Genomic DNA, 25,788 nt, shown 5'->3' with positions numbered 1-25,788 from the left:
TGCTTGAAGAGGGCTAATGAGGTGCTCTGCTTGACATGTATGGGAAGTCTATTCCAGAGCATGGGTAGTCTCTGAGTTATGAACCTGTCCCTCCAGCATGTTTTGTTGGTTGTGCTATTGAGGTTGAGGTCTCTGGAGCATGTGGTGTGGAGGGATTGGGTTTCTTTAGATGTAGCATTTCTAACAGAGCTGGGTCAGACATGGCTTTGTAAGTCAAGCAGAGCTTGCCTCTTAGTAGACAATATGAGACAGAAAATAGCTGGAGTTTTTTAGTCTGTCCATGTAAGACATGTTTAAGGCCTAGGATCCTCTTCATGAGGTGCTTTTGTGGTCTCTCCAACTGTTGCAGATGTCTAGTCAGGTACATGCCAAATAAGGCATTATCCTCAATGATTGGTCTAATGAGGGAATAGTAGAGATTAATCATGACCTCTTTCTTCCTGGATTCAAACCCTTGGTAATGAGATGTGCCACATAGAAGGACTTTATGACCACAGTGGCAATGTGGTGGTCGAAGGAGATGTTGCTGTCAACCTGTGTTCCAGATCTCTTATAACACCTTCAGTGTTCAGTGGGCTCCCATCAATGTGGTAATTAGTGGGAAATGAGTTTTTCCCAAATGGGATGATGACTCATTTTTTGGCATTAAGCTTAAGGCCATGGTTTCGACACCAGTCAGTAGTCTCAGTGAGGCCTTTCTGTAGGATGTTTGCATCACTTGGGGAGTTAATAATGGCTCTCAGCTTGCAGTTGTCTGCAAATTTGGTCAGCCAGAGTCCCTCCATGTTGGCCTGGACTTGTAAGAAGTAGATGCCAAACAGGAGAGGACCCAGGACCGATCCCTGTGGGACTCCACTCATGACTGGTCGGCAATCTGACTTGTAGTCTGCCACTTTCACACTGTGGGTTCTGTCTGTGAGCTAGTTTACAACCCACCTAACCATATAGGGGTTGATGCCTAGTTTTCTGAGTTTATCAATAATTCCTGAGTGAGGAATGGTATTAAAGGCCTTGGCCAGATCAAGAGTAGGCTGTATGAACTGCCTTACCTTCATCCGCTGCTGTGGTGACTGACTCAGAGAAGTCAACCAGGTTGAGCAGGCATGATCTGCCTTTCACAAAACCAAATTGCATGGGATCTAGAGTTTGGAGGTTCTCTATATCCTTGTTAATTAGGTCAATGATGATGCGCTCCATAGCCTTACATATCAGACTTTGTCAGGCTAATGGAGCGATAATTTCCAGGGTTTACTTAGCTTTCTTTTTGTTTCATTTATTTTATATCTTGATAAACTAATGTATTTTAAAAGTATATAAAATATTTTTATATCCTTTTCTGAACTGGTAACATAATATTGTCATCAAAAAAGGATATTATTCTCCTTAGTTTCATATAGCTCTCTGTGGTACTACTGATGTAACTACTATTGAGATGTATTGCCAGTGAAGTGAGATGTAAATTTTTTTGCACTGTGGAGTATAGAAATCATTGCCATCTTAAACTTTCTGCATCGTGTTATTCTGCATGTTGTCTGCTTTGTAGGTTCAACATGATTAAGTTAGTTAAATAAAACATATTTCTTAAGCTTGAAGGATAGATTGAATGATTGGGAACATGTTTCTTATTGCTGTACTATTGGGTTTTCTTGTGTCATACCAAATCAATGAAATTTTAAAACAAAAATCATAACGGGCAAAGGCTTATCATGTAATGGACAGAAGGCTGCAGTTGTATTACCATTGCACTGAATGTATTGAAGGTTTTTTTTTCCTTTGCAGGACAATCTGACAGCATCTCTATCCCATCAGCAGTCAAGTCTAAAGCATCTTAAAGAAATACAGTGCCAGCAAGAAATGAAGGTATCGGAAATCACAGTAAGTCAGTTGATTAGCATTTTGAATTTTTTTCTTTTCTTTTCTTTCCCTTTTTCTTACATAATAATGTAACATTTTTCAGGCCCATGCCAGAAGTTTACAGCTGCATGTAAGATCAGAATTTGCCAAGCTTCATCAGTTTCTCCAGGAGAAGGAAGAAAATCTGTTTCAACAGCTAAAGGAGGAAGAAACAGGAATTCTGAAAGAGATGGAGGAAAACCTGAGAAAAATTAAAGAAGATATTAATGCTGTTCAGGAATCTGTCGCTAATATTCAGTTACAGTTGCAGCAACAGGACGCACTGACTTTTCTAAAGGTAAAGTTATATTTGGCTGCATAAGATCCTGTGACATCTTTGCAAAATTATGAACTTGGTTTCACCTTGTGCTGCTGCATATCTATAACCGATGGAAACATTGAAAAAATAATGCAATTCTGTAAAAGTGCATTGTCGCAATTCTAATAGGAAATATATATAACAAACCCTGCACAATATCAAATTTCAGTGCTTATTGAAAACAAGTAATTATTTTTGTTAAGGATATCCCTTTGAAAATTTGTATGAAGCTGAAAAATCCTGCCCTGCCATCATGAAAGACTAAACCCACATTGACTTGCTACCTACATTTAGTGTATAAGCTACAGTTTTATCATCTTGTATCCAGCATAGATGTGTTTTATATTTTAGGAAGAAAATGTGTTAGGCATACCTCATATGTGGAACATTGTACATTGTATATTATGCATATGATGATTTACTAGTGAAACATTAATGTAAATAAGTAGCTGTTCCACTTAAGATGTATATCGTCTTTGATTACCCAGAATACTTTGTTAGACTATTGAAATTATTACTAGTATTTAAGTTTACACATAATTTTGTGGGTGTAGTCATAACAAAACTAAAGAGTCAAAAGTGAAACTGAAATATCAAAGAATGGCATAATCATCATTCTGTTTTCAAACCATTTGCAGCCTTAACATCAGGTGTAGACTATGAAATTAAAACACAGATGCAAGATTTAACAATATTACAATATGAAAATTAATAAAAAGACAAATGGGAAGTCAATAAACCTTACATGATTTTTTTTTATCATGTACGCCTTGCTCCATCATGCATACATAAGCATGAATATTTTGAGATTCAGTAAGCGCTGTTTAGCATGAAAATTGACTCATAATCAGGTGAAGCTTATGCAAATGAGGCAGACTGAGGGATCCAACAAGCAGAAAGGCATCTGTGTAGTTTGTGACAGTGACCATAGTATACGTGGAATTTTTCCATGTACAGGAGTCTACACAGGCACAAGGGGATGTAAAACTACACAAATGTGACACATCTCCCATGAAAATGTTATACCACAGACAGATAATGTCAAAAGTATCATTGTGGATGTCAGAGGAAGGGAATAAGTTTAAATAATGACTTTTTTAAATAATAGCGACATGTTTGAGCTATGAGCCACAGTGTACAAACATGTTTAATGGAAAAAAAAAAGGAAAGAAAACATTTTATAAATGTAAATTTTCATGAATATATTATAGGACCCAGTGCTGGGTCCATAAAATGGTGCATTGCTGCTGTTACCCACCTCACACAGCTATGAGCTGTGTGGTCTCTAGGTTGTCAGCACAGATATGTATTCAAATGAGGTGGATTTCTTGAATAGCAAAACGAAGTAAGCATGTTTGCATATCCCTTTTGTGTAGGCTCTTGCATGATTATGATATTCCCAGTGGACATGGAAGACATCGGTCTCATTACTTTTAGGATTGTTTTAGTTCCCGGTGTACATGTTTGCATGGTGTACTGCATAGCTAAGCATGTTCACATGGATAGACCACCCAGGTCACAGAGTTGACATAGGCAGCTTGTAATTAAAACTAGATATATTAAGTTGATCATGTTGATCGTTGTCTAAGCTGTGCTGTGTGGCATGGTGCATTGCTCAATGTTTTCATGCAAGCACACTACCCACGTGACACTGTATATTTATGATATTGTTTAAGCTATGCTGCATGCCACTCAATAAAGTAGAATCTTTAAATCATGTTATTACAGTTCATGCAGGTGAATTGCATCAAAATTAGCCATTCACACATGGTGGACCTAGAGCAGATGTGTAAGGTATGCATGCAGCCTACATTCTGATTTTGTCCCTCAATACCCTAGACCATTGGAGTAGAGACTTGGGAATTTTAACTGAGATAATGCTAGGGTCTGCTGCAGCTATTTTTTATCTGCAAGTGCTACATGATGAAGTCAGTGCTGTGGTGCTGTTGACAGTAGACCTAGGCTAAGAAAGAGAAGAGTGTTCAGGCCCAGGATAACCTTCCAGGAGCTACATGAGATGGAGATTGTAGAGTGCTACAGGGTGGACAGGAACATATTACAAGATTTCCCTGAGCTCTGCCGCCCTCAACTCACAGTCAGGCCTAAAGGAGAGGAACCCATCCCAGTGGAAACAAAAGTATGTGTAGCGGTAGCACAGTCATCTGCATCTAGGATACTCCACCAATTGCAGGATGCTATGCTTCCACATGCCAATGAGCAAATATATTTTCTCTCTCTAGAGGTGAAGGCCAGCAATATGCAACATTTCTTCTACCATGTAGGATACTACCCTTAAGTACTGGGTGCCATAGATTGCACTCATGTACACATCAAGGCACCACCTGGTGAGCAGGGTAGAATCTAAGTTAACTGCAAGATATAATTACCTTCTTACCACTGTGGAGACATGATGACCTAAGGTAAAGTAGGTGTAAACCAGTGTGTCCAGGCCTGTATGCCAGGTCTCTCACCCCTGAATATGTACATCAGGTATTGCTACTGATGTGCTACTTATCAGGAACATTGGTGTTAACGATACAAATGATACTATATATACTTGCATGGTGTTTAAGGCCATGAGTATGGTAACCATCATTTGTTTATGAAGACCCTCTTGTAGGATGTTGAAATAATTTGGAGATTCTCTGACCACTCTCAGTTTGCAGGCATCAGCAAACCTTGGCAGCACAGACATTCACTTTGTGTTTCTACTTTGGTTAAATGGATTCCAAACAGTAGAGGAACCAGGACTGAGCTCTGTGGAACACCAATGGTTACAGCTCTGCTATTGGAGGTGGATTCCCCTATTTTCACTACATGAGTTCTATCAGTGAGCCAGTTAGTGACCCCTCTAATAATATTACTATTGATGCCTAGTTGGGTGAGTTTGTCAATGATGCCTAAGTGGTGGATAGTGTCAAACAACTTGGCTAAGTCTAGGTGGTTGTATGCAAAGATGTCTCCCCATCCAGCTCCTTGGTGACTGCTTCTTACATGTCCACCAGGTTTAACGGGCATGACCTCCCTTTCACAAATCCAGACTGTGTATGGTCAAGTGTTTATAGATTATATATATATTTGCTGATAAGGTCCATGATAGGTGCATGATGATTTGCCCCATGGGTTTACAGATATAACTAGGCAAGCTAATGGGTCTATAGTTCCCATGGTCAGTGGATGTACCACCTCTGTGCAAGGGAATAACAGCGGCAATTTTCCAGTCAGCTGGGATACAGCTGGTGATTACACTTTGATTGCAAGGAGTTCCCAATGGAATTTGTAATCCTTGATCCCATGTAGGACACAGCCTGTGATGTTAGCAGGTCCATTAGATGCTGTGTTTTCCTCCTTAGAGATGCCATTTACAACATGCTCTGTAGATATAGAAGGTAGACAAGTTGTAGGGATGTTGTGTTGTAAATGTGGTGGAGACAGGAGAGTGAAGTTGTCACAGGATCTGTTGGACAACAGGTTAGCTATGTCTACAGGCTCATTATATGTGGTGTCATTAACTACGAGTTCATCAACTGCCTGGGCCTTGCCGTTTAGGTTACACATGCAGCTACACAATGCCTTGTGGTTGCCTGCTGAGGAGGTTTGAGGAGGAGGCTAATTTTGTCACAACTTCACAAGAACACTATTTGCGTGTTTAAGCTGAAGAGGGAGTGCTTCCATTTTGCAGGGGCTCCCTCCCTCCTACTGTTACACAGCAATGTCCACCACTTATTGTAAAGCCTGCTAATGGCAGTTGTCTAGCAGGCAGGTTTCCTGTGCCAGGAGGATCTTGTTTTGCTTCTGTCAGGTATACCCGAGTCTATGCAGTTGTGCAGGTGCTTGCATAAAGTACTGGTGAAAAACCTTGGCATAGTTGCCTGTTCCATCTGAGGGGGGAGGTGCATTCAAGTGATTTATACCATCCCATAGGAGGTTGTAAGCAGCTTTGTTGAAGTTTATTACTGTATTTGCTGCAAGGTGTGTGTGTGTGTGTGTGTGTGTGTGTGTGTGGGGGGGGTCAGGTGTGATGCCTACTTTCAATGAGACCAATTTGTGGTCAGTTCTCACCAGGGAGGACCTCACAATGGAAGTGCTACAGTGGTTACCCATATTGGTAAGCACTTGATGCAGTATGTTGGCTCCCCTTGTGGGGATGTCACACCACTGGTCCAAGGAATTGTAGTTTAGGAAGTCGACTAACCTTTGGCCAAGTGATTTTCAGCACAAGTAATCAACCCAGTTGTTGGGTAGTTAGTCACCCCAAACCATGTTGTTTTGATGTATCCTGATAGGTAAAAGTAGATTCAAATAACCACAATAGGTGCCCTGATCCATGGAGTTGCTGCTGTAAGCGGCAATGGCTTGATTAGGTGCCCTACCAGCAGTGAATAGTACCTGCAGTTTCTCCAGGGAATCACACCATTTAACCAGTCTGGATGTGTATCTATCTCTAATGAATATGTATACACCACCTGCATTACCTTGCAAACTGTGATGTCTGAGCACGTGAAAGGGGGTGTAGGTTGGTATGGCTGTAGTGCTGTCCACAACCTTGAACTAGGTGTCTGCGACTACGCAGATGTCTGCATCTTCCAAAGTGGGGACACCTTAAAGTGAGTGGAGTTTTGTGTTGGCATTCTTAGCATGTACCAGCATAACTGTGATGTTTGTAGATGACGTTTTATCATTGGAAAGCTTCCTCTTGAGACACTGCTTAAAAGATTTACTATGGGGGTATCAATAGCCTTGGCCAGTAGACAAAATCCCAGGGATGGCAAATGAAGACCATCTATGGCAAAGCATCGAGGTCTGTTGAGTAAGTCATCCCAGGCTAACATGTAGTGAATCTACTTACAATGACACCACACAATAAGGCAGTTATTGAATTTGGTCATTTTCCATGTATATTGAGCCATCATTCTAGGTAAAGGTCAAATGCAGCTGAAGGCCATGAACATACCCACCCAAGACAGCGACTGTAAGCTCAGTCATGTCTCTGCATGCAGTCCAGAGAGGTATGTCTTAAGCTGTAAACACCAACAGGAACTATGACATAGTCATAACAGTACCTGATGTTGACAGACTTGCGTGCTTGTGTGGTATGGCATATCCTGGCACCTCACAAACAGCTGACTGTGACCTTTCCCTTATGTAGCCTCATGAGAGAGAGACATCTATATGCTTAGCTTTTGGTCAGCAATGCCACAGTGTAACCACCTATGAGGTAATCGGTTTGATTTTGTGTTTTGCCTTAGGTGTTTGGCCAGTGAGATAGTGGAGCATGAGCTATTACATGTACTGTGTTCTGCACAGGTATGATTATGTGTAGTGAGCTTGCATTTCAGTTTCTGAGGTATCTGGTGTTTGCGTATGTGTCTGGTAAGGAGCTCCGCACATGTAGGCATGTGTGATGTGGGTTTGGGTGGAGTATGAGGTGAGGTGTGCATGCTGGCAAACCGCTCATTGTTATATGTATTGATTGGTGTGTTAAATGGCATGGAGTCAAGGTTTTTAACATAGTCGCATCTCTCACACGTTGTTTGTGTGTGGAGTAGGAGCAGACGGGTGAGGATGCTTTCCACATCTCGTCAGCAGTCATTGATAATGCCATTAGCAATACAGTCTTGTTTGTGTGTATGTCACAGCTGGCCATAGTTAGGCAGTGGCCTGACAGATGCTGAAATGTAACGTTATCACATTTGTTGTTCTCCAAAGGTAAAACAGCACCTGACAGTGTGGCACAGTATGGTTGATTGAATACAATGCTTTGCCAGGCATATGGCCCTTGCATTAACCATAATCCTTTTAACAGACAGGGTCACAATAGCAAACCTACATAAATGACAATGTACAACTGCAGAAAAGTTAGGGTTATGCTTGTATATCAGCATGTATGTATACCTTTAAGAAGCTTTCCAGGGGCTTGCACATGTGTATAAATACTGAGCATGTGCAACCCATTTTGTAGTAAGCTGTGATGGAAGCATGCATGTTTGTGTAGTCTGTCAGTTAATCAGTTTGTTTATATTTTTACTGCTGTTATCCATCATGTTGTGTTTTTGTGTAATAAATCATATTGTCCTGGTCCCCTTCAATAAACACATCACACCGAATGACATTTGACAACCTTTATTAAACTTCCATAACTCTCATTAACAATTTTATTTACAACTGGACATAGTATAGTTGATTCTAATCACAGCATAAACCTCCTTGTAATGTTAATCAGGACAGCATACCTGCTCATCCTGCCCAGTAAGCAGCATCCATACCTTTGTTCGCTTACTTTACTTATAAACCTCCTTGTAATGTTAATCAGGACCGCGTACCTGCTCATCCTGCCCAGTAAGCAGCGTCCATACCTTTGCTCCCTTACTTTACTTATGAAGCAGTGTCCCATCTCACTTCATAAGCCATTCATCAAATTACCAAATTACCAACCAAATAAGCAGTATCCTCAACTCTGTTTGCTTACCTAATCAGCAAACTTCCTCCAGCTGCTCATTTATTTTCCCCAAATCCTTGGAATAAACCTCCACACACCTATCTGTCCCTCTTCTCCGCCTACCCCAACTAACATAACCAAAATCCCCACCAAACTACCAACAAAAAAGGGAGGGAGGGTAGCAAGTTCACGCCAAAATGTGATTTACTTACCCAACTACACTTGTCTAAACCCCTTAAGCCCCTCCCCACCCTTATCTCATTTCCTCCCAATCATCCCTCCCTCAATTTAACCCTTTCACCTCCCCCCTCCCACTTAACTCCCATTAATATATCAGCCTAACCCCTTCTGAAGATGTCCCAGGGCAACTTGGTTTGTTACCAAACCTCATTAAACAAGCTACCCATCTGTTCATCTTCACTTATAAAACAAAACAAGTGACACGGTGTCAGAATGGGATCCAGATTCAGGACAGAGAGGTACTCAGTGTTGGAGGAATATAGAGGAATGAATCATCCCTGTTGCACGTATAACTCCCAAAGAAAGGACAGAAACAAAAGTATCAAAACTTACTTAAATGATTTCTTATTTACAAAATATAAAACAAAGCACTCAGAATGCTCTAAATAAATTTGTAGTTAAACAAGATGTCCGGAACTGTGACATATTGATTAAAAATATTTGAAAGAACTATGGAAAATGTTTGAAATAGTCTGAATTGCATAAAATGTATAAAATAAGGAAAATGACTGCATATTTTCCCTGAGTTACATTTTTGCATTAATTAAATCTGTTTGTGATATCCGAAGTGTATGAAGTATTCGCAAGTTTGTGCAGTGTTACAGTACAGTTATTTCACAAAGTACAGCCATTTCAAAGCATATTTCACAAAGTGCAGTATTTCAAAGAGTATATTGTGCATTTGAATGTTATTGCAGGTTATATCTGTCTGTGTGCATGTTTGTATATAATTACAAGGGTCGTTCTTTCTGTGTGTTTGGGCATACTTTGTTGTCATAGCAGATGGATTTCGAAAACCAGGTCCTCTTGTATTTGATAGTAATATTGCAGACAACTGGAAAGTGTTTGAGCAAGAGTTATGATATTTTCATACAATCTGTATTTTCTAATAACGATGACCATGCAAAAGCATTTATTCTGCTTAATTTAGCTGGTTCAAAAGTTGTAGAAAGAGAGCATTCATTTGTGTATGTTCCTGCTATATTTGCCGGAGAGGGGGAAAACCGTCATGTATTTGTACCGGCTGAGTCAAGGGAAGACCCTGAGTGCTTAAAACATACATTTAGAGAAATGTTTAACCCCCAAACAGATATTACAATGGAAATGCACTTATTTTACACAAGGGATCAAAAGCTTGATGAACATTTGCAGCATATATAACTGATTTGAGAAACAAAGTTGAAGTGTGCAGATTTGTTGATTTAAGGGATGAGTTGATAAAAGACTGACTTGTTTGTGGTATTAAATATAATGCTGTGAGAAAGATTTTGCTTCATGACAGCGATTTTAACTTTAAATAAGGCCATTGATATTTGTCAGACATATGAGCTTATAGAAAAGCACACAAATATGCTTACAAATGAGAAATGCATGCTTCCATTAACTTCTAAAGCTAATGTTGATAGTATGCAGCACATGGTAAAAAGAAACAGGCCCAAGCACATGGCAGCTATGTGGAGACCTGCAGCAGTCCCTGGGAAACCCCGTACCTTTCTAGCAAATTCCAGAGTGCCTACAGTCTCAGTGAAGCACAAGGATAAGTCAGCAAACAAGCATAAGAATGAGGGCACATGCTCACCTAGCCTCATAGTCAGCAGTCGTAATTGTGGTGGAAATCATGACTCTAAGGGAGAAAAGTGCTTAGCTTTTGGTCAGCAATGCCACAGATGTAAAAAGTGGAATCATTTTCAAAGTTTTTTTAAATAAAAAGGGATTCATTCTTTTATTAAAAGAGAATATTCCAAGAGACAAGATCAATTAGGAAGCCATAAACCTACTTTTTATGTTGTGGTGAAGAAATTCAAACTGAAGATTCAGTAGTGATTTCATTTTACTCTGCTGGGAATAGCTTTTCCATGCAATTTTATGTGGTCAAAAGACACGTGCAGTCATTGGTGGGCTTCCAAGATAGGAAAATGAAGCTATGGATCTACCATTAAGTGCTTCACCACATGCTACCACACAATGCGATAAATTTGCAGCTAAACGAACAAAAGAAACTTTTCAGTCTGGTTTATGAGTGAGTTGGAAGGGCGTCCAAGATAGTTTGAGAATGTGACGGATTTCACTTAATGAGAAAATCCACCATGTTAGCTTAAAAGACCACTGTTCTAATTTTGCCTAGTATGAATCTCACAGGGGATAATTGGCGAGGCTTAAAATGGCTCGCAAGGGCAGTTAGCATAGTACTAATCTATGAACCTATGAACAAACCAGTTACTCTTTCTTGTGATGCTTTGAAATTTGGTCTTGGTGCACAATGCTGCTACACCCTTGAAGCTGACAGCCTCAAACACACACTGTCTGTAATCACTACTTGCAGTGAAGATGTGGATGTCAGTGCATGCACAGAAAACTTGTTCAACTAACAGTCATTACTTTAGCCTTGCAAGTCTATAATGCCTACAAAGCAACCAGAAAGCAAACTGGATGCTGTGTAAAATGATGTGGGAACACAGAAATGTGTTCTGGTAACATTTGTACAGTATGACATACCTGTGACGTGGGAGGGAAACACATTGGCCAAAGGTGACCACTACTCTGCAGTAGGCTTCAGATGCATGTCATGCAGATGTCCAGCATTATTCTGTTGAAGGGCAGGATGCATAAATTGCTATGAAATTGTCAGCTAACAGGGATCACTGCTACTGTGGAGGTTCTTCGAGCAACCATGGACGTCTATATCACTTAACACTGAACATTATGTTGTGCTGCTTCAGCTGTGCTCCTAATCACAATCAGGTCAGTGTCCTAGTCAAATCCTAAAACCTCTGAACACAATGCATAATACATGCACAACTCATATGATTTCCTCTGGTTGATAATCAAGGCATCTACCTAAAAAAGGGTATGTCAAGCCTACAGAGTCTTGCATGATGGGGGACAAGTGTGTGGATGAACAAACAGGCTGTGGCCTGCTTCTGATCATGAACTTGGTACTAATGTGTTGCTTCTGTTGAGAGAAAAATGTATGGGAGCATGGTATCCCAAGAGAGAGTGGCTGTGGTGAGACCAGCAGTAGTAGTAGCCAGGCATCAACAGTTCACAGGACTCCCCTCTTTTCAGCATTCTTCATGGTGAGTGTTGTATTTCAGTACACACTGCTTGATTAGTGTCTTAAGCGAAGAAGAACTGTGTAAATACTCCCTCCTTACCTTCACAGGGTATGTATATTATTTTCCCCTCCAGTGTTTGCCTTTACTCTGTACAGACTCGGACACCTTGGATGACAATTTTCGTGGATACCTTGATGGAATTAACTGCAATACTGAGTTGCAGGCAGGACAGCTAGCATGCAATGGCAAGTACTGTCCCCAGAAGTTTCAGAAGTCTGATATTTAAAGCCATTTAACGAATTCTCATGGAAATTATCAATAATAATGTAGTACACCTCCGGACACTGGACCATACCTGTTTGGTTTTGTCAAGGGCAGATCATGGCTACCCTAACCAGTGGACATCATTGAGAGGTAAACAATCCAATGGATGAGGGGAAAATGACCCACTCCACCTACCATGGCCTGACATTGACACTATTAGGCTATCCGGCATTGTTGAGAAACTCTAGAGGTTATTTAAAAACTAGTATGTCAACTGGTGGATAGCCAAGTGGCTGACAAACATTATATGGGACAATAGTATTGGTGAGTGCACTGCTCCACCAGTGGAACTCCATCACAAATCCTTCCTGGGACTACCCCTACTAGGGATTTCCTTCTCTGCAGTCATGGCCACTGTCAGTGGCCTCTGACTGACTACATTTGCAGATGATTGCAAATTGGGAGCTGTCATTGAATAACTCAACAAAGTGCAGAAGGAGTGAATCTGGAGTTGTTTTTCGTGCAGAGTTCACAGTATATTCTACGTTTCTTAGCTGTCATTGAATCCCACACTGACTGAAAAGTTATCCAGGATGGGCTAACACACACATTCAGTTGTTGTCAGAGCCATGGACTAATACTAAATGCCAAGGAATGCATAATACTATCCATTGGAAAGTCCATCCACCTGTAATAAATATGGTATTGTCCTCACACCTCCAACATCTGACCCAGTAGTCAGGGACTTATGTACACAGAGAGTGATCTAGCCTTTGACTGTCAGGGGTTGACAATTTGTAGGGATTCACTCAACGTTGCACAACCTGTAGAGAAAGGTATGGCATGTTAATCTCAGAAAGTCATTGTTCCACTGAATTTTGCATTCATCACACCTATCCTTGAGTGCAGTGCCACCTTTGGTATATAACTACGCACGTATATTTGACAACTGTAACATCCACAGAGATGCCACAGTAAACCAATACACTGTGTGTACATAACATTTCCTATGCAGACCACATCAAGGTCATAACTGTGTATTCTGTCTCCTACATGCTTTGGAGGGGAGGTGTATGGCTGCCATTCAGGGAGGTGTCAGATCCCACTTTGTACCTCCTGCATATCCTAGAAAGGGCTAGCATGAGAATTACCTGTTGTACACACCTACACCGTGACTTGGTATAAATAGGGTTGCCGCCTTTTGTGTGGCTAATACCGGAGTTAGGCCACACACCCTCACACACCGCATAACCACACCCATATCCGTCCCACTTCCTGCCCATTTTCTGACATCACCACTGCCTCACATGATGGGAAATTCCTTTTTTTCTGATCATGATGACTTTTTTTATGCAGATTTACTATGTCTTTTGTAATAAAAGCATAGTAAATCTGCCGATTTAACAAACTCAGATAATCTGTTTATTTTTTGAAACAGAATACCGGAGTTTGTACAGTTTTCCAGACTACCAGACAATCCATTTGATTTCTGGATAGTCCAGAAAAACAATACGGATAAGTGGCAATGCTAGGGATAAATGGGACATGTTGGACAGACAGGTATCTAAACTCAGAGACTACACCCTATATATAACAGGCTCCCCATCTATGTGAAGCACAGTTCCACCATAATGCATATAATATTATACAATGGGATGTGGAACAAGATAATCATAACTGTGTTAGGACAAATGTCTATAATGCATACGGGGAAATTGTAGATGGTTTGTCTCCCATGCCCTAGTTTATAGAAGTCTCCGCTCCCAAAACCCTGCTTACACTTATCAAGAGTATCTTTTGTCAGAGATTAGGGATGCATGACAAGGCTGAAGGAAGCCATTGTTCTTGTCAGCCTATTATGCACATGTAAACCTGTGGAGCCATGCAGCTATATTGTCTTACTTTTCTGAAGACATTTTTCTTATGTGCTGACATTCCATCCTGTGTCTGATGTAGATGGGTTTATTGTAGCTGTGTTCCCATAGGCATGTCCTGCACAATTCTGAAATGAAAACAGTTCCATGAGAGACCTTTCATTGTGTAAGCATACAGCCAGTACAACAGCATCCAACATAACATAGACAAAATAATGTGGTTTACTCATTACGGATGGCAGTGTACAATATCTGCAAGTGACCAGTACAAGTAGCATGTCAAAGGCAACAATGGATGAAACAAATGCATATTCATTTAGTCACCCTGTGCATCACATACACAGCTTCATTTCCCTGCATTGCTGAAAAAGATGACAAGGATGTGGCACATGTATCATCACTTGCACAGGGTGTTGTGTGGGGTTGAAGGAAGCTTAGGCTGGCCCAGTAGGTTGACAAGTGTGTTTGTGAGTCAGGAAGGGAAGCAGGCAAGATGGACCATGTAAATGTGGCATGTGTTCTGTGGGTGACCTGAATGTGACAGTGGTTTGTGAGTGTCTGTTTGTAAACAGTCAAGCTCAGTGGTAGCCCTATGTGTCCATATTTTGGACAGCTTTTAGCTGTGCATGGTACAGCTGACAGTTCGTCTCCATACCCGACCATGAGAACTGGTTCTACCAGGAGTTGCACTGGTACCTCCATGCCTAAGGTCAGATGCTATGCTACTACTTGAGGGTGACTGCTATCTGGTGGGACTGTGTCCTACATGGGAGCACCCAGGAACATGAGCCCATGGCCTGCCACATCTTAGTGTGGACATTACACTCCCCTCTGGAATGCTGATTGCGCTGCCACTATGGGAGCATGATTTTGCATGGCTGCATGGACTCTCAACAGATGTAGTTGCTGACTTATGTCCATGATTCTGACACTTGACTCCAACCAGTCATTTCATAAACAGACGATGTGCATTCCAAGACAGATGGCCTGTCATCTGCCTCAGACCAGCGTTTTTTCACTGTGTCAGTCAACCGATCCAGGGTATCAGCAATGTGGTGGAGGCAGTCACAGATGTCAGACTGTGCCACATCCATAACCCTGAGCATTTATCTGGAATTCCTTTTGGAATTTGCCTGTGCCTCCATGATGGCCCTAAACATATGCTGATTGATTCATGATGAGAAACCTGTAACAGGTGGTGGAGGGACAGAAGGTTTCCTGTGAGCACCCCTATCAATCCACCTGTGTGGATTCTCACCAACTCTTTGGTTATGGCCAGTGTCAACAGTCCCTGCAGCCATAGTAGCCACACTTCCTGCTCAATGTCGCCACCCTCTGACTGTCTAGTATCTGTGGCCTCAGGGGACTGGGTATGTGTAGGCATACTGTGTACAGTGATAATGAGGGGAAAAGGATGTATTCCTTTGAGACAGATTCAGCCCTTGTAACCCCCAGCTGTGCCTCACTTTGGCCATCATCCTCATCATCAGACTCTGAAGGGACCCTGGCACCAGATTGTGAAGGAGACAAAGACTAACCTCCCCGGTCACCTGTGATACAAAGAATAACCTTGACTACTATGCTATACGGTACTGTTTTGCTATCTGTGTTAAGCTGTAAATACAGCTGTCAGTACTGCAGACCTGTATAACCCACAATCTGATACAGTAGGATATGAAGACATTATTTTCTACCCACATCTGCAAGTATTTGAAAATAAAGGTTCTTTAAACTAGACTCTCATTAGCAAGAAAAATTATGCACACTGTTGACTTTCTGCAGAACTCTGCTCAGTTTACAGGTATGGCCATCTGTTAAGTTCTGTCAATAATGTGAAATCAATAACTGTGGTCACACATACAAGGCAGAGGTATGACTGTAAAGTGTGCAGTCAAAACATACCAGTACTTTTGTCAGTCTTTCAGAAAGAACATCAATTTAGCAAGCTGGCCTAGCGGTGACATTTTAGCTAATACATTGAACTAAATGTTTATCTCTGACAAAAAGTTTTTTTGCTTACCAGCAGCAGGAGCATGGCCTCTTCCTATTCCCAACAGTCCTGAAAAACATTTGAGGGAGAGTTATTCTAAACAGCATCACATGGTACTGTATAAAATTGGTACTACATCCAAATATTTCCCATTTGCAGTAGCTGCTATGTTAACAGGTATGTGGGTCACAATCTCTGCATTAGCTTAAAACTTCAGCTAACCTCCTCCCCCTTCCCATAAAACAGCTGACATGCAAGTACGACTATGTACACCCTGACACACTAAATGCTACAGTATTCCAATGCTGATGCAACTAAGCAAACCTGGACACTCCCTGGAGTGGATGTGGTGGGACCCACACCCATAACATATTGTGTGATGGATGCCTGGGAGCTGTCCTGTGTTGCAAGGTTCACCTGGAATTCCTCTGTGGCTGATAGAGGTTGTTTTGCTGCAGGCCCACCACTGGTGACCTGACAATTCCTAGCCATGTCCGCTGCCCATCTGCTTGCAGAGTTTATCATATCTGAGGCATGGTGTTGCACCTGCTCGTAGGTACAATTCTGGTGCCTCACAGCATTGATGTTATGTACCAGTTCCTCCCACAGGGCTTGTCATTCCTGCCTGTTATCCTTCCCTCTAGACATCAGCACTTGGTAGTATTGACGTAATCCCTCAATTATGAGGTTGTTTTCAGCCTCACTGAAAAGTGGGAACTTCATGCATGGTATTACCTGAAATACAACAAAATGAGAACACATGTCAGGGTTACATACATGTGAGTACAGTATGTACAGATAGAGCTACAGACACAGCACTAAAGAAAGTCTATCAGCATTCCCCATATGATAACACATCTACTATGCAACAGTGTGCCAAACATACAAAGGGTGTCGAACCAACTGGGATAGTAGCACCAAGTAGGATAGTAGCAATAATTACCTATTCCTGTTTGTGGCATGACAGATACTCACATATGGTCACACTGTCAAGACAGGAGTCAATTTATAGTATGGCCCATAGCAGGAACTCCCCATAACATGTATAAAACACAATGCCAAACAAATATCTGTTTAGTATTACAACTGCTAAGAAAGGAAGTGTCCAGGAGATGTGTGTCCCTAGTTCAGCATGATACTCTTGTTGTAGTCTACATTCTCTGTAGGTGTTACACAACTGCATATCAGTGGCATGTCCGCTGTACAGTTCTCAAAAAGGCTGACTGATGTAATCCCCATACAACTAATTATATTAAAACATATATGCATCATGTTGGAAACAAAATGGCTACATACCTGAGTGCTATACTCTTCTGTTGAAAGATACAGATATATAATTATTGTGTCATCGAGTTCACCATGGATAATAACTGTCATACACAATGGTTTCCCTAGCTATGAGTTTGCGTATTTAAGATGGTTCTCATTAGAAGTTATTTGTCTCTAAACCAGTCTGGGGTTCAGAAATGCTAATTGAAACATATGCTGATTTGCAATTCTCATATGTAGAGGTGGAAATTACTGGGCTAAAGATACTACATCAGCACTGAAACAATGTTTGTAGGAGCTAATTATAACATACAGATGCGTGTGCTACAGGCTGCTACTGCTACAGGCAATAAGCATAGTCAGAGAAGCTGTAGAATGTGGAGGATCACAACACTGATGTGACCTGTGGCCGCCTTGGTGTATAACCACAGCCTAATCGAGGGAACTCATCCCACAGCAATTTGAGGTATTTGTTTTAAGTTAAGTATGTTAGCCAAAGATATCATTAACAGAGTCTGTATGACAGCAAGGAAGGTGGTACATGTTCCAATATGTTATCTAGTTGGACAACTACCAAGTCATGTTTAATGTTATGGTTTTCATCTGGAATGTATGTGCTGGCAATTGCTTCTAGTTCAACCTCCATATGTGTATGATATTTGTGCAGCTGTGGATATCTGTAATACCAGTAGCAAATCATTGTGTGTTGCAGTCTGATATTACTGGGCCTCTTTGTAATTATATACCTCAAAATCCTCTGTGGATTCATAATAATGCATGACCTGACACTGTATGCACTTTCTAGTGCTGTAACAGGAATATGTTACCTGTTTTCCTATCTTTAGGCCTTTGACTTCCATTATTGAAAGGCAGACATTCCGTCTGTACTGTTTTGGCTGGATAAGTAGGTGAGGAGATAAGTCATACATATCAGAATTCATAATGGTGATGTACACATACGTGTATTTTAAATGCTAGAAACCACTGGATTTGAAATCAGAATCATGTGAACCAAAAGTTAATGTTGTGAAAGCATTTAACAGACTGAGCTACTGAGTCACTGTAACAGCAGGTGTAGTTTTAAATGCTGTAGATATAAATTGCAAAGTTAGGTGCTGTTACATGCATTATTATATATATGGTTTTATAGGGATGTATTTCTCTACCAGCGTCTCAATTAAACACCTATTATTCAAGCAAGCTTTTAGCAGGTGTATTTTTAAATATGGCTGATATAATTGGACAGTTACCTGCTGTTAGCTACCACAGTTCCATGTCTTATTATGTCTGTGGCTGTATAGTGATGTTTTCCTATACTAGAGTCCAAGTTACACTCCCATTTTTCCATTAACTCTTTTAGCACATTTGCACAATGCTGCACGATGAACAGCCTAGCTTAAACACACTTAATGAAGGAAACATGGCAATTGCTATATTTGTCTCAAAACATCTGTGTTTTTAACTGGTTATGTGGCTTGGCGGGTTAATGCACTGTTATTCAGATGCAATGGTCCTGAGTTTGAGATAGGGAATGGGTGTAATTTTTTCAACGTGATTACTATGTATTCAACTAAATATATCAATATAGTGCTATTAAGCATAGATAAGCAATGCTGCATGCCATGCAGCATTGCTCAAAAAAATCTTTAAAGAAAAGACAAATGGAGAGAAATGACAGTGTTGAAATGGGGTGCAAGCAGGGGGAAACATAATGAAAAGCAGGAAGGTATGTGGAGGAAGGGTGTAGGAAATAACCATAGCTATCCATTTTTTTGTACAGCAACAGCTGTGCACTTTAACAGATCTCAGCCTCTGCAGGTATCATAGTTTACATGCTCAAGCTACCTCTTATTATTGTATCTTAACTTCCCTCCCTGCTCTCCTGTCCTATCAACTGGTAAACTACTAACTTACTATATTATAACTATATCTAACCTTTCTATCAACTTCAACTACTTCTACATATCTCAGTTAAATTTCTGTTTTTCCTCACAGAGCCCTCTGGCTTAATTGCATTTGTCTTTTTTTCAGCTACCACAGATTAGGAACACTTGGATGCTCCGCTTGGCTTCCAGCCTCAATAATCAGACTGTTCCTTACTTTAAACCTACATCTTTATACTTTGGAGCCATCCAGGCACCATTTCAGGCCATCAACACTTGACTGAATCCTCCGCAACAACGTATGTGCTACTGATGGTTTTGTAGCCTTCTCCAGTCAGACTTTGCTGTATTTATTTTATTTTATTTTATTTTGTTTTGCTTTGACATAACTTCCTCCTTTCTCAACTCCAATAATTAATTCTATTCTTTACCAGCCCACTTTTTTCTCAGCATCTCCTCAATAATCTCCCACTACACCCCAGCAAGAACACTCCGGTGCTCTGAACAACCTCTCCTGTCCACTAGCAAACCCATGAGTAACTCAGGAAAAAACATTTATAGCTATCTGCCTGCCATGAACTGAAATAAATTACCACTAGACATCTGTCTCCTTAGACCCAAACCCCAATTCAGAAAGGCAGTAAAAAATCACTTAAGCAAAACTTGTCAGTGCTATCTCCCACCTGATTGACTCACCTCTCTTAGCTACTCTATCTCTCTCCTTTTTTATTTTATTTTTTTAATAAATCTTTAAAGCTCTTATTTTTTTCTTAACATTCTTTTTTCTTTAATTTGTAAATTATCTTACCTTCTGCTTTGCCTCTATTCTCTTTTAGTATTCTTTTTGTTACTTAGCCTCTTCTTCTTTCATACTACGCCATTTTATCTTGTCTCTGGTATATGACTTTTAAACAGTCAAATGAATATGCTTAGTAATCCTTTCTTATCCGTACCTACACTCTTATCAATTGTGTTTGCCCTGTAATTATAACCATATGTATTCTTCTACCCCACATTGTACCTACACATGTTATAATGTTGATTCTTATTTCCATGTATTTTTAACCTTCTTTAGTTATTCTATGTATGTTTCTTCTTTTACTAATTGAATACCAAGTCCACTTTATTGTATGTATTTACTGTGGAGCTCATCTCCCCAGGTTTCCACTGAAAAAGGGCTCTGTCCCAGTTGGACCTATCCGGTCAACAAATGTGAAATAAATCATTTTAGCTGAATTTGGATGGTCACCCCTTGGGAGAGGGGTGAGGACAACATAAGTGCTTTGTCAAGCCAAATGGACCAAATTGTGTCCAGGTGACACGTGTGAAATGGAGAACTATGTATGGGACAATTTCTTTGGAGGGGGGAGAGGTGCTCATTTTTTTTTAAGGTGAGAGTGGAATGCTGTGGAAGGGACATAGGTACATGTGGTGGAGGTATGTTGGGAAGGTGGTTGAGGAAGCTTTTTGCAGACAGACAAGACAGCAGACAGGGTTGTTGTGTAACACAAGAGGGGGTGAACACCTTGATCGGTGAGGGTGGTGTGGAATCCCAGTCCCATGGGCATCAGACACAGTAGTAGTGTGACTCCAGTCCTCACCCATGAGACTGTCAGCACTGTACTTTCACTGCTGCTGTGGAGGCAGTGGTTGATGCCAGTGCACAGGGTGGGGCTGCCCCACCAGGATGGACAGCATAATCTCCATCCAGAATAGGCATGTATGACCGTTCACTGCAGCAATGCATGCACCATGCTTTGCAGTTCCTCATGGATGAAACAATCACCCCTCCACTTCCACTCCCACTAGCATCCATCCCCAGCCAGTAGGGCAGAACTACCCAATGTCCCAGGTAGTGCAAGGGCAGCAGAGCGGATGCCACCAGGCTGCAACCCAGATGTGTTGGGCCCTAGTGCCACAGCTGAGGGAGCCATGATTAGTGGATCCCCTGGAACGAGCCTACCTTGTAACACTGTAGTAAATTAAATATAAACATAACCAATCAAATGTTAGTATTAATGTAATGGAATATAATAATGATTAAAATAAATGGAAAGGAATATGAGGAACACAACAGTAAATAACATAGATGAAAGTATTGTAACAGCAAAGCAAAATGAAGTTATACATATGGCCAACATAAGAGGTGGTTACAAATAATATATTAATATTAAATCATAATAATAAATACAATTAATAAATTAAAGAAGAGCAGGAATGGAGTGAGACAGAAAAAACAAGCATTAGTAACTTTGCATGCAATATTACTTCACAGACTACTACTACTACATAATTCTACAGCTGTAAGTATACAGTTGTGAGTAAAATGACACAAATGTATCACATTCATAGCTCTCAGCCTGATAAGATGGGACATTATGGGCCAAGCCCTACCATATGTTGGTATAAAGTTACAACATTTCTATACATTGTGCTCACATATTAGTAGCAGGGTATTGTGATAATGGAAATAAAGTAAAAGCTACATTGAAACATTGAGCAAGTTACATTTAAGATATGATTGATCATGATAATAGATGTTTTTTGTATATGCACTATGTTTTAGGTCTGTTTTTATACAGTTTTGATACATTTTAGAAAAATATTTTTCTATGTACTTCCTTTATGCACTTTCATGGTCCCTAAATGATCAGGTTGTTTTGGCAAATTTTATATTGTGATGCATTGATATGATGTGTTAATTGAATTATCTCTTTGATTGGCTCTGTTGTATTTAAATAGTGATTATCTGATAGTTTAGAATAGGTCTGAAGAAGCTGCATATACTGCAGCGAAAGCGCTTACCTGTTTGTTTTAACTTTATTGTTTTTTATACATTGTCGCTTGTACTCATTAAAGTCTATGTTTTATATTCCTGCCGTAGTGTGCATCTAGCCTTTACTTTATTTTGGATTGTTTTGGTGCTACAGTGCGCACTTTGCTAACTAGAGAACCTTTTTTTGTGGAGTGTTCTGATAATGGATTTGCCAGTAAATTTCATTCCAAGTAATGTCATATACCTGCAAATCAAGGAACAGACATATGGGCAGTACTCATTGCATTCTGCAAATACCGTGACAGTTGAGAGGTATGTTCATGTACAGTTATTACACTACACAGCAGATAATTACTCATTTGGCTGCCATAGGATTAGAACCCACAAGCAGTGACTACAGGAATAATATACACTTTATTTGAATATACCAAATTATGAAAACACCATCTCCTTTAACTTATTTATTGCAACATGTTGTGTGAAGTCATACTTTTACACACATGCATAGCTATATGTGCTACCAGACTGGATCCCACAAACAGTGTTCAAAAGAATAATGAGCACTTTATTTGAAAACATTAGTTATCACAGTATCATCTCCTTTTACACTTTTCATTGCTTCATGTTAATTAAAATCTGATATTTGCATACATGTATGGCTATCTAGGACTTCTTTTACATTACCCGTATAACCCGTTCATTTACTGAGTGCTATCTAGAGGATATTTCAGGAAACGTATCAGAACTCAAGCTTGACTATTAATCTGGTTATTGCACTACATTTATATCTGCTGTTTCTTGGTGCATTACTTTTCATTCACATGTGACGGTTGACTGGTGCCGGATTAGAACACATGCAGTGAATACAAGACTAATGAAAATTTGTTTGAAAACATTACTTCTCAATAAATCATCTCCTTTTAAACTCTATTGCTGATAATGTTTCTACAAATCTGATATTTGGACATATGGGTGAATGTCCAGGCCTTTGATTAGCTTACGCATATTTTCTGTTCATTTACTGGGTGGAATCTACAGCATATTTTAGACAAGATGATCAGAACACAGACATGACCCTTGCTGTGGTGTTTGAACTACATTTATTTATGCTATTTATTGGTGAATTTGTTATTCATGCATATGTAACATTTGACTGGTGTCAGATAAGAACTCAGAAGCAGTGAATACAAGAGTAGTGAGCACTTTATTTTAAAACTGTTATGAAAGCACCATCACATTTCAATATTTGATTGTTTCAACTGTGGCATGTAGACCAGGGGTAGCTGTGTAACACTTCTGTTATCTTACCGCTATACGCTGTTCATTAACTGAACGCAACTTACAGCATATTTTAGGCAACGAGCAGACCAGAAAATTGACTCTTAAGCTGGGTAGACCACAATATTGATGTCTGGCAGCTATACTACACAGTACTACATGCTTACTTGCTTTGCAATTTCAGGTAGGCAACAACAGTTTAATAAAGATTTAAGATGTGCCAGGTACGCCATACCTGACTGTTAAGACTGCAAACTATTTAGTTAGTTTATTGCATAATTACAGTATGCATTAACTTATTACTTTGATGTTTTCCTAGTTACCACACTCTCTGCTCATCCTGGCTTAGCACCCTGCATGGGACTGGATGTTGTGAGCCCTGTCATTTGCAGCTGTGATAAGAGAAGCAAAGTGTTATGTATACCAGTTTTGCACAGATTCAGCTTGTATATTTATAAATTAATAGCATATCTGAGGGGTGTACTCATCTCTAGCTTCTGGGACCCAGGTGTCAAAGGTTCCCCTCTTCCTATGCTTCAGGTTGTCATAGTGGTGACAACACTGCTCACCGGTGCAGAGAATACCAGTAGCACTGGTAAGTTCCCTGGCCAAATGATCCTTGTCCTCAGACTTGCAGTCTGAGCCCTGGAAGTCACCCTGCAGCACCTGGGGTTTTTAGTTTTTGACCAGCAGTCCAACAAAAAACTCTGAACTCCTGCATTCCTCACTTTTGCGCACAAAAGCACACACCCTCACAAAGAGCACCACCAGTCATGCCTACAGCCAACTTAAGATTCCAAACAATGATGGGAAATTCCCACCTGTTGGTCTTTATATGGGCTGCATTCCCACCCTTGCACATCATCCTGTAACTTTCAAAAAAGCTCTGCTCTGCTTAGCATCACGCAAACTCATAAAAACCATGTTTAAGAGAAGCTTATAAGCGGAGCTTAGCAATACACAAACAGTGGACTGTTAATTGTGTTTAACTGTGGCTTAGCATCACACAAGCTGTAAACAAATGAGCATGTTGAATTGCCACATAGCAGTGTGCAAACTGGCACAAACCATGTTTCAGCACAATGTAACAATGAGCGGACAAGTAACCTGCTAAACAAACTCAGCAACATGCAAACATGACCATGTTTACCACTGCTTAGTATTGTGCAGCTTAATAAATTGAAATTAATTCCATCCAGTTTCTATTTTTAGATGTGTGTTAGATGACTGCTGTAGTGCTGCGCAATGCACCATGCTGCACAAACAAGCACATAAATGTAAAAAAAAATAAAATATTAAAATTTAAATTTCATGATGCAAGATCTGTTCTTCACCTTTCGGTTCATGTTAACAGGCTGAAAGGTATTGTACTGTGCTCACCAACAGTCCACAAGTACAGGCAAGCCTCTACATGGCTGCTTGTATGGATTCAGTGTCCATGTTACTGTGATCTCTCTCAGCAGCATGCCATAATCAATATGTATGGTATGCTGCTGAGGAGGAAGCATGGCCATGTATATGGGTACATTCTGTGTAGGTTCTACCTGGAGCCTACACAGATTTTATTGAATCCTGGGGAAAATATATATCATTAACTAGATATGAATGTAGTCATTTTGAATGAATCACACTTCGCTGAATCACAAATGACTAAAGAAAGTTTGAACAAAAACACATTTGATTGAAACTCATATAATATAATCACATTTGACTGCAAAACTTTATTAAATAAACCATTACTTAAAGACTTTTTTGTTTGTTTTTTGTATGGGAACAACCCTGTGCCCTCAATTGGGCATCTTTGCACAGCACCCCTATACCTAAATCTACTAACTCCATGGTTGTACAACAGTTGAGAAAAGACACACACACACACACACACACACACACACACACACACACACACACACACACACACACAGACACAAAAGTTTACTGATTCTTTACCTTACAATTTTCAGTCAATCGTTATCAACTGTACTGTGATCACAGAGTAAATCTGTTCATTGTCTCCTTCCCAATTTATCTTTTTCCAAATTTCAGGTGTTTATATGCCTGTGTACCTATCAACTGCCTCTTTAAAGCTCTTCAGATTCCTCCTGTTTGAATTTGTTTATCTACTTCTTAGTTTTGAAGCATCTTTGTTTCATTTGCAGTTATACTACTGATGTTAAAGTTGAAAGTGATTTTGCAAAAAATGAAGATTGTAGTGTGATATTTAATTTGTTAGTTACACTGTTTACTCAAGGGCGGCCATGGTGGTGCAGCGGTTAGCATTGTCACCTCACAGCAAGAGGTTCTCCGGTTCAATTCTCGGCTGGGGTGCTTTCTGTGCGGAGTCTGCATGTCCTCCCTGTGGTTGCGTGGGTTTCCTCTGGGTGCTCCGGTTTCCTGCCACATCCCAAAGACCTGCAGTAGGTAGATTGGACACTCTAAATCGGTCCTAGGTGTGAGTGTGTGCATGTGTGTGCCTCCTGTGGAAGGTTGGGCACTGGGCTGGCAACTCG

At 40.3% G+C, this 25,788-nt stretch overlaps 1 protein-coding gene across 2 annotated transcripts in view; it reads left to right on the top strand.

Annotated features, from left to right (window-relative positions):
* Nucleotides 1–25,788, top strand: part of LOC122813679 (zinc-binding protein A33-like) — a 263,871-nt gene that overhangs the window by 80,883 nt on the left and 157,200 nt on the right. The window contains exons 2-3 of one of the 2 annotated variants that reach the window (XM_044086128.1): nt 1,780–1,860; nt 1,958–2,191. In XM_044086128.1, the coding sequence (XP_043942063.1) occupies nt 1,780–1,860; nt 1,958–2,191 (315 nt within the window). Of the gene's footprint in view, nt 1–1,779; nt 1,876–1,957; nt 2,192–25,788 lie in introns of both variants that reach the window. The other variant, XM_044086127.1, reaches the window with a different exon arrangement.

Source organism: Protopterus annectens, chromosome 10.part0 (assembly GCF_019279795.1).
Source record: "Protopterus annectens isolate FY-2018-M chromosome 10.part0, PAN1.0, whole genome shotgun sequence".
Taxonomy (NCBI): Eukaryota; Metazoa; Chordata; order Ceratodontiformes; family Protopteridae; genus Protopterus; species Protopterus annectens.
The sequence above is the reverse complement of the archived record's forward strand: the minus strand, read 5'-3'. Positions and strand labels throughout refer to the sequence as shown.